At 47.6% G+C, this 10,000-nt stretch overlaps 1 protein-coding gene across 1 annotated transcript in view; it reads left to right on the top strand.

The window, feature by feature from the left end:
- Positions 1–10,000, top strand: part of tmtc2b (transmembrane O-mannosyltransferase targeting cadherins 2b) — a gene marked incomplete at both ends in the record, with an annotated part of 112,337 nt that overhangs the window by 75,486 nt on the left and 26,851 nt on the right. Inside the window, 2 exons of the mRNA XM_080842504.1 lie at positions 6,518–7,400; positions 9,386–9,500. Coding sequence (XP_080698630.1) covers positions 6,518–7,400; positions 9,386–9,500 — 998 coding nt within the window. The remainder of the gene's footprint in view (positions 1–6,517; positions 7,401–9,385; positions 9,501–10,000) is intronic.

The following is a 10,000-nucleotide window of genomic DNA, read 5'->3' as shown; positions in this document are numbered from 1 at the left end:
GATAGGACAAAACGCCACAGTTGCCACATGAATGTGTACTTGAACCGTAGGGGGCATACTGAGTGAATTGACAACATACTGTGTACCGTTGTATCAGAGACCCCACAATAATTTGAATAAGAATACATTTTATTTAATGATGCCTTTCATGGCAATCAAGGCCACCTTAAATGTGGTAGTATTGAAAAGGATGCAGTTGATGCTGTTAAATTGAGTTAGCCAGTTTAAAAAGATGGGCTAAAAGGAGTAAAAAGAGCAGCTCTAAATTCTGTGATGGAGTCCTGTGATGGCGATGTGAGAGGGAAGTGAGTTCCAGAGATTGGGCGCAGCATAGGCGAGGGCTATGTGTGCTGTGCTGAGGATGATGGCTGGCAGTGCCAGTAGTCCCACTGATGGAGACCGCAGGGAGTGAGAGGGAGTCTGAAGGAGGGCTGTGAGATAAACAGGGAGAGATTTTGGAGAGCTTTAAATGATTAATAATAAGATTGCAACAATTTAACAATGCACTCAAATCCTCCCTACAGGCCTCAGCAAGAAAGTGCACACGCTAACATACACAGTCACTCTCTCTCACCCACCACTCTCTCTCTCTCAGAAAACACATACACACACACACACAAACACAGGCTCACTCACACAATTTCTCTCTCTCTCTCTCTCTCCATCTCTCTCTCTCTCACCCACCAGTTTCTCTCTCACACACTACATTGCAGTTATTTTATCCAGTCTCCAGGCACTCAGCCGAGCAACGCGTACTATTGCTTGTGTACACACACACACACACAAGCATCACTCACCCTCTCAGACAGGCTTCAGATTTCCAGCTGTCTTACGACTGTCCCATCTAAACACACACACACTCTAACACACACACTCACACACACAGCAGGGATCCTAGGTTCTATGTCTATGTCTTGCCACTAAAAGCTCACATGTGTTGGCCACAGGGGCTGTAGAATGTCCAGAAACACAGCATGTGTGTCTGTCTGTCTGGGTGTATGTGTGTGCGCGCGCACACACACACACACACACACACACGCACACACACACATACATGCATACACACACACACACACACACACACACATTTTATGGGAAATGATGGAAGACCTTCCTAATTGTTGCTTTATCACATATGCAGTGTATAGTACTCGGAGGCAGGTATGTTCTAGTGATTGGGCAGAGTGATTGCAAGTTCCTATAATTCCCATCAGCAGTGATGATGGCCTACAAATGTGTTGGAGAGACACTTGGTCTCCGCTCATCTTCTGGCAAAGCTTCAGGGGTCCATCCCTGCTGAAAAGGTGTAAACGATGTGTTGCCTTTATCGTCTGTAAAGCATGTCATAATTCCCAGGCTGAGGCCTTTGGCTGTGTTAGCCCCCCTTCTCTCTCTGAACAGAAATACACACACATACACTCCCCCTTTTTTCCCCCGTCTCTCCTCCCTCCTCTCTCATAACATCTCTTTCGTCTTGGCTGTCGCCGGAGCTGCTGTTCCCAGCGCCAGCAGATGTGTTTTCGATGCGGAGCTCCGTCTCCGCTGCCTCCGCAGGGGTGGTGTTTATGAAGCACGGGTGACAAGCTGCAGCGCGACAGCACAGGCGGGCCGGTGACACGACAAACATGTGTTATTAGAAGTGCCGTCGATGTGGGTGTCACCGCCGCAGCCGCCGCGATGTCCTCCCTCGTGGCGCACCCACCGGCATGTCTGTCCCTCTTTATGGACGCGTCCCACGGCTGTCACCTCTGGCCTCTGAGATCCGTGCCAGAAACAACACCCACACACGCACACAGACAGACAAACAGAGTGTGTCATTGATGCTTCGGTTATAGCAATAGGTAGTGTGAATGTGACAGAAGCACAAGTGTTGATAGAGATACATGTCCTGCAAATACACACACACACATCCTCACAGGAATATTTTTTTCCATGACTCAAACAGTGACTCTGAAGCCTGCTCGTTGTTAGAAGCTCAGTGGAAAGTGTAGAGGGAGGGAGAGAGAGAGAGAGAGAGAGAGAATAAGAGAGAGTGAAACAAGGAAACAAAAGACCACCACCTGCCCGCTCTTTTCCTGCAATGAGGAATGTGATTAGGGGAATATTAATGAATGTGATGAGAGCGCTGAAGAGGGTGGATAATCACCTCTAATCATGACACATGTACAGAAAGCCTTTGAGGCCTGTGTGTGTGCATGTGCAGACAGACAATGTGCACATGTGTGTGTGCACATGTCTGTGTCTGTGTGTGTGTCTGTGTGTGTGTGTGTGTGTGTGTGTGTGTGTGTGTTTGTGTGTGTGTGTGTGTGTGTGTGCATGTGTGCGTGCATGTGTGCGTGTGTGTGCATGCGTGCAAGCGAGAGTCATGAAGCGGAGTGTCAGATCCCTTGCACAGGTGGGTGACCCCGCGTGGAGGTGATGATGACATTGACTGTAATCCCCCTGCTCGTCTGTTTATGGCATCACTAAACCCAGCCCAGCCTTTGAACCGGCACCGTCCCGCTAATCCTGCGTCCGCCTGCCCCCCCCCAGGCCGCAAACACCCCCTCCTCGGGGGCGTCCGCCTCTAATTGGATCTGATGATGCCTACCTCGGCATTGACGTATAGGAGCGCTCTGCTGCTTCCCCACCTTGTCTTATCTTTTCCTTCAAGCACAGGCGAGGGGGTAACCTACATTCCGCCCTTCATCCTTGGTCGTCTGTGGCCTCCGTGCCCTCTATTCCTGTCTCCGCGCATGAGCTTGTGTCAGGAGCGAAATGCCTCTAAGCCAGAGTAACTTTGTGGAAGGCGGGTCGGTAAAGATAGCTGATTATTTCCGTCTGACTGAAAGGTTATTCTCACCAAAAGTGAATGTGAAGCTTTTCTTTTTCAGTCTCTTAATCTTTCTCAATTCAGTTTTAACCCAAGTGTCTTTCTCTCTTTTTCTAGCTCTCTCTCTCTAGCTATCAATGTTTTCTCTCTCTCTTCCCCTCGCTTAGTCTTACTCCTGGAAGTCAAAGAACCAGCCAAAGTTCAGTGCATTTTTTCGCTTCATTAGAAAATAGATTATCATGGCCCAGTGGCTGTAATAACTCAATCGCTCCAATAGACTCTTAACAGCGGCCCATTGTGAGGCCATAAGCATATTATGCAAGAGTGAGTGCTAATCGCGTTGGATGCACGGCATGGGAGAGGGTCGTTTCCAAGGAAGCAGATTTATTTTGCGTGTTCAGTGGTCTTTTGTCGTGACCTCAGGCTACCCCTGGGACCTCTGATATTGTCTAGTGCCCCCCAGGCTTCATCCTCATCCTCCTCCTCCTCCTTCTCCTGCTTCTTTTTCTTCTTCTTTCTCACTCCTCTGGCTCCTAGCTTGATGGCTCTGGCAGTTGGAGGAAATGGTTCTGTAGAGTGATGCATTTCGACTGCTGACCTTTCGGGTTGCCAAGCAACTCAGTGGAACACAGAGAGTTCCAGAACAGTGAGGATATCTTCAGGTGCTCTTCTTCTTTTGTTCATGTTTTCCTCCTTGAGCGTCTTCTCTGTACATGTTCCACGGTATGCATTTAAGACAATATTTTTTATTTTGGCGAGCCACATGTGCTCAAAGTTAGGCGAGGCCTAAATCTGCAACACATGGCTGGTGCTCCATGTAGTACCTCACCTTTATTAAATCAGACGAAGAAACCTTCACTTTGATGCCATGGAATTTATTTGTTTTCGTCCTTGTCATGTTTCTCTGATTTTTATACATGAATAGTTTTTAGAGCAAACTACTCACCCCTGGCTCATGGCCACAGTTTTCCCACAGATGGACAAAGCTGGAGGGAGTTTGGTTTGAGGGGATTTGATGAGCCTTCTGTCTTTCCCATTAGAACCTGCACTCACTAGCTCTCTTTTTCTTTCTTCCTTTATTCCTCTCTCTCTCTCTCTCTCAGTATCTATCGCTCCCCCTTTCTCTCTCTTCTGTGTCTTTGTAGCTCTCTGTTTAAAAACACCATTGGGAGCTTCTTTTTTATGACCTCTTCCCCTTCGGCAAGAGCCACTTTCCATCAGGATATTCCGCCAGAGTCCGGAAGCTCCGAAACCCTGGACACAGTGGACCTCAGTGTGTGCTTATTTCTCCCTTTTTTTTAACTCTGAATCTTCTGACAAGTGCCATATTTGCTGCACATAACCCATTGTGATCCAGTAATACTCGTGCACTACATGTTTTTGGTCAAAAAAAAAATACTTCATACCAATCATTTTAACGTAGCTACACATCTTGCCCGTGCTGAGATTAACTAGAGCAGATGTCAAAGGCAGAGAGGGACGCAGGTGATTTACTCGAGTTTGACTCACAAGTTCTTTTTTCCCCCGTTGAAAGATTAATGTCTCTCAAGTATGGCAGGCTCATCCTTTGTTTGGTTTAGCGCATTAAAGGGGAAGCTACGCTCAGGCGAACCCTGCTGCTTTTTATGTGGATTTTGGGAGCCGGCGAGAATGCGAGTGCTGATTCCATCAGTGCTAGATTAGGCGTTGCGATCCGAAGTGGACTTGCGCCTATCGAAACACGTCCAGGCTCAAGATTGGAGGCCCTCTCACCCTTTTGGGAGGCGAGAGGCAGAGCAGTGATTTTTTTTTTGTTACCCTTGTTTTAACACTCTTAGTGCTCTTGTGATGCAATAGAGACATGCGGAAAACAACATGACGGCAGGAATGAGAACACAGAACGTGCCGAGAAAAATCCAATATCCTCTGGTATGGCCTGGCGTTTTAAGTCTCTATAGGATTCGCTGTGTTAGTCCTTGCTTCGATGCTCTCGCCAGAGGGGATGAGATTCTCAGCATCAAGATAGATAATTCGATTGCACGCAGAGAAAGAGAGAGCTATTTATCCTGATTTCCCTAGAGCGAGCTTGTCCATCCTGATCGGATATCATAGAAATGACAAAAGACAGTAAGAAAATCAATAGCCGTAGGAGCTCTCTGTGCTAGAACGGTATCACATAAAATGCCCCCGTTTCCCCCAAGACGGAAAGGCAGATCAAATGGATTTAGGAGGCATTGGTTTGTCGTCCGTGACTTTTCATTTAAATGGTAAACAGGGGTTACGGGCATCAAAATCTGCCAGGAGAAAATTGCACAGTTTGAAGAAAGAAAATGTATACACTGATGACAGAGGCTAAACCCCACCCAGTCAATAACAGTGATGGCATCAGCAATGCAGTCAGCTACATTAGACCAATATGAAGTTGCTGAACAACGGAGTGAAGTTCTCAAAGTGTTCGTGGTCTTGTTACCTGTTACAACCTCCCTATAATCAGAGGACATTTATGTTGTGTAATATCAGTACCCTTGCGCTAGCACTTAAATATAGTGCTGAAGCACAGGCCGAAGTTTGCCGTTGCACAGGAGGGGGGATCTCCAAGACAAACAGATGTGAAAAGCTGGGTTTTATCCTGCATAACAGCAATCCTACAGGGAACAACATAACCAGAGAAAGCCCTCAGCGAAGAAATGTGTAAAAGTTTCAGACACGCCATAAATACAGCATAATCATTTCCATACCCGGGTGGTAGAAAGTGTTTAATATCGGGCTCGTGGTATGATTGATAGGCTGCTGTTTAGGCCGTATTTCAGCATTTATTTGTGTAAGTTTGCAAAGGCCAGGTGGAGCGTTGAGCGGCGAGATTCAGATGGCATGTTTTCCCTATGTGACGTCAGAGCCGCAGTGTGCTTGCCAACAGCCGATGACTTATGCATCTCTGTTATTCTCTTGGCCGCGGTGAAAGATGTGAGCGGGGCCGTTTTGGTAAGTTTGGCGCAGAGCGTAAGTTCATTAGCGGTGATTGCCAGGGTTGCCAAGGGTGCCCTGGGAAGAAGTGAGCTGCGTCTTGTCATTGTCTCATCGTTTGCAGTCTGATGTAGTGCTGTTTATCTGACGTGTGTGTGGTGTGTGTACAAAAGTTGGCTTGAGAAGGGGTGAGGAAACACAGGACGCTTTTGCCAGATTTAAATTTCTGCTTTTCACAGTCTTACCTCCTACTACACCCCCCCAGCCCCCCCCCCCCCACCCACCCACCACCCACCCACCACACACACACACACACACACACACACACACACACACACACACACACACACACACATTCACCACAAGCACCACACACACATACACACACACACACATACACACTAAAATACACACACACACACACCACACACAATGTCTAAGAACACTGTGTGCTGACTGTGTACTATGTTGCTGAGTCAGATTTCAAGAGAGGTCAGAAAGCACAGAAAAGATGAAGACTTCAGCTTAATTTGCACAAAAAAAACCCTGGAACTGACTCAAACTCAAGAGTCCAGGAGTCAGAACAAATCAGCCAGAAAACTAGCTTGGCCCTGGAAGCTCAGCCACGTGCATCCCCTTAAATAACTGGCCTATCCTCACAATATTGAAGTTTTAGTTTCAAACTCACTCACTCACTCTCTTGCTCTTTTTTTTCCTTTTTCTCTTTCTCCCGCTCCCTCTCTCCCTCTTTCCGTCCTCCAGAGGAGAAACCTCCACCTGTTGGCGAGCGTGTTCCTGTTGGCAGTGTGGGGGATGGTGCTGCTGGCTTTCCGCCTCTACTGGATGGGCAACAAGCCGCCCAACTTTTCCAACTCGGACAACCCGGCCGCCGACTCACCCAGCCTCCTAACCCGCACGCTCACCTTCCTCTACCTGCCCGCCGTCAACGCCTGGCTGCTCCTCTGCCCTGACACCCTCAGCTTCGACTGGTCCATGGACGCCCTGCCGCTGGTCCGGAGCCTGGCTGACTGGAGGAACCTCCACACGGTGGCCTTCTACGCTGCGCTGCTTGTGCTCGGCTGGTTCGGCCTCGGGCTGCCCTTCCGCCCTGCCAGGGGCAAGGAGTCCAACGGGAAAGCCCACCCGGCCCTGACCAACGGCAAGCTAGCCACCAACGGCAAGCTGGCCACCAATGGCAAGCTGGCCACCAACGGTAACGGCCACCACAGCTCGGACCATGAGCACGGGTCCTCGGAGAACGAGCACCCGGCTGGGGTGGAGAACGGTACGAAAAAGGCCGCCCAGGCTCCCAGGACCTCGCTGCCCACCACAGAAAACGTGCTGGTGTTCTCCCTAGGCCTGATGGCCGTGCCCTTCCTCCCAGCCACCAACCTGTTCTTCTACGTGGGCTTCGTGGTGGCCGAGCGCGTGCTCTACATCCCCAGCATGGGCTTCTGCCTGCTGGTGGCCGTGGCCATGAGGGCCCTGTACGTGCGGCTAAGCAGGCGCTCGGCCAAGAGCCTGGTGGTGTACTTTGGCGCCGCCCTGGTGGTGCTGTTTGGGATCAAGACTGTGCTGCGCAACCAGGACTGGCAGAATGAAGAGATGCTGTACCGTTCAGGGATAACTGTGAACCCTGCTAAAGGTAAGATTTAGCACATGGCTACACCTTACACATAGCTTGGTCACTTATCATTGTGAGATGAACTATTTAGGAGGCTAAGGTAGTGCATTCGTGTTGAAGGCTTTTCTCAGAATCTATTTGTTTATTTCTCTTTTTCTTTTTTCAGAATCTATTTGTTTATTTGTTTTTATTTGTTATTGTTTGTCTTGTGTCTTTTGTTATTATTATATTGACACACCAATTTTCACACTATTTTATCATCTTATCAGCTCAGCTGTACTCATTCTGTTTAACTGGGTGTTTTGTTTTTGTTAAATTAATTGTGTTCTTGTACTGAATACTTCAGATGATTAATCGGTAGGGGTCTTATGGCCTCTTTCAAACCATGTAACTGTTAATTAGTAAGTTAATCTCTGATAAGCCTTGGCCTTCTGCAGATTTCTTGGCTGCCGTGCCTTCTTGTTAGTGTACAGATTAAAGTAATGGAATGTTGAGAGTGAAGTTTGTTGTCCGGCACTGACAAACTTTTGAGCTGCCGTGATAGGGAGCGATAAACGTCCTCAACACAGGAAGTTCCATGTTCACTCACTTCCTTTTCTCAGGCTTCGGCCTTAAAACACACGCAAACAGATGCACACACACACAAACACACACTCTCACACACAAACACACATACACATACACATACACATACACATACACATACACATACACATACACATACACATACACATACACATACACTCACACACACACACATACACATACACATACACACACACACACACACACACAAACACAGGGGAACGGCTGATGATCCGGGCAAGCCCCCAAAAGGAATGTCTCCACCACCCTCAGCTTCCATCCTGACTCCTCTCTGGTGAGTCACCATGGAGACCTGCCCTCGGTGGTGGCACACATGGCATATTCTGGGCCATCCTGTCATAGAAACAAACACTCTGCAGTAACCAGGCCCAAGATGCAGGATGCAGGAACGAGCCGCCGGACATCCAGGTTTCAGGAAGTTTTAAGTGATTCAGCCAAGCAGTCTGGAAAGATGTTGTATTTTAATCCTGGTTTCTGGTTTGGTTCTTTTCTTTTTTTTCCAAATGAAATCGGGCCGAGAAGGTTGTTTAGTCTCAACTCCTCTGTGGCATGTAAGAGTGAAAAAATACAGGCTGACAGCTTCCAGAGAAAGTCAAAACTGCCACTTATATTGCCACAAATTTTAGTTTATTGTCATAATAACATTTCAGAATGAATTCATGTAAAATGGATGCCCTACCTGATGACATAAACACACATGTGTATGTGTGTGTCTGTGTGGGCGTCTTTATGTGTGTGTGTGTGTGTGTGTGTGTGTGTGTGTGTGTGTGTGATTTTGTGCACTCCAAGTTGGTGCCATTTTTGAGCCTTCAAGCTATGTTTAAGAAAACATTTTCTTAGGTTATTTATGTAGTCTCAACGCAGTATTAGCATAAAAACTGGCCGTATTCTTGCAGGCCTTTTTATGATACACGTGAAGCCAAATTCCTTTCCGAGTGGGGGAAATAGAATCTTCTAGAAGTGATTGGCCACTCTCTCCCTCCTCAGACAGGGCAGATTTGAATGCCTCACTCTTGCAGCATGTCCAAAGAGACGTGCAAGCAGAGGACATCATTTGAGCCTCTTCCCATCTCAATTCACAAAAGTAATTTATTTTTCAATTTAGTTTTTCTCGTTCAAAATGAACTAAATTCATTACGAGGCAAATGTGCATTTCAATTTCAGGTGAGACCATTTAGTATTTCACACCTGACCTTTTGTCTCCTCTGAATTAAATCTTGCGTCTGAGAGTTTCCGTTCATCCTCAGTGGCAGCGTATTTTTTCTGTGTGTTTTTTGAAAGAAAGTATTTAAACAAACAGGTGAAAGGAGATAATAGATTGAGATCTGCAAGATTATTCTCTGTTTTTCTGCTTCTCTCTTGACTGGTTGACTGATTCTCTCTGTTTTTCTCTTCTGTAGCCTGGGGTAACCTTGGGAACGTCCTGAAGAACCAAGGCAAGATGTCTGAGGCAGAACGTGCTTACAGGAACGCGCTGTACTACCGCAGGAACATGGCTGACATGCTTTATAATCTGTGCGTACCTTTAAATCTATCTGAATGTGTGTGTGTGTTTGTCTTTTTGTGTGTGTTTTTATATATTTGTGTGTGTGTGTGTGTGTTACCGTTACACCAAGCTGTACCCTCTGACTGTAAAGCCTCTTAGTCAAACACACTGCTCCAGCCCTCCACTGTTCGCACTCACCCCATTAGAGGTCTCCTCCAGCAGCCATTCACCCCGGCACCCTGGGGCCCTTGGAGTCCTGATATCTCATTTCTGCGTCCCACCACCTGCGCCTCTGTGTGAAGTGTTCATAGACCATAGCATTCTCCTCCTCGACAATCTAAACGATTCAGCCGTGGTGGCACCCCAGCATTGTTTATTGCTGTCCCTGCCTGATTGCGCTGCTATTGATGTGGGGAACATGGGTTGGGTTAGCAGCAGGAGCTCTGCCCTCAACCCATAGCCTGGGAGGCCGATCAATCTGCTCATTTGCTCTAGCAGCTCCCCCTGTTGTCAACGCTATTGATCGCCG

This window comes from Sprattus sprattus (genome assembly GCF_963457725.1).
Source record: "Sprattus sprattus genome assembly, chromosome: 7".
Taxonomy (NCBI): domain Eukaryota; kingdom Metazoa; phylum Chordata; class Actinopteri; order Clupeiformes; family Clupeidae; genus Sprattus; species Sprattus sprattus.
The sequence above is the reverse complement of the archived record's forward strand: the minus strand, read 5'-3'. Positions and strand labels throughout refer to the sequence as shown.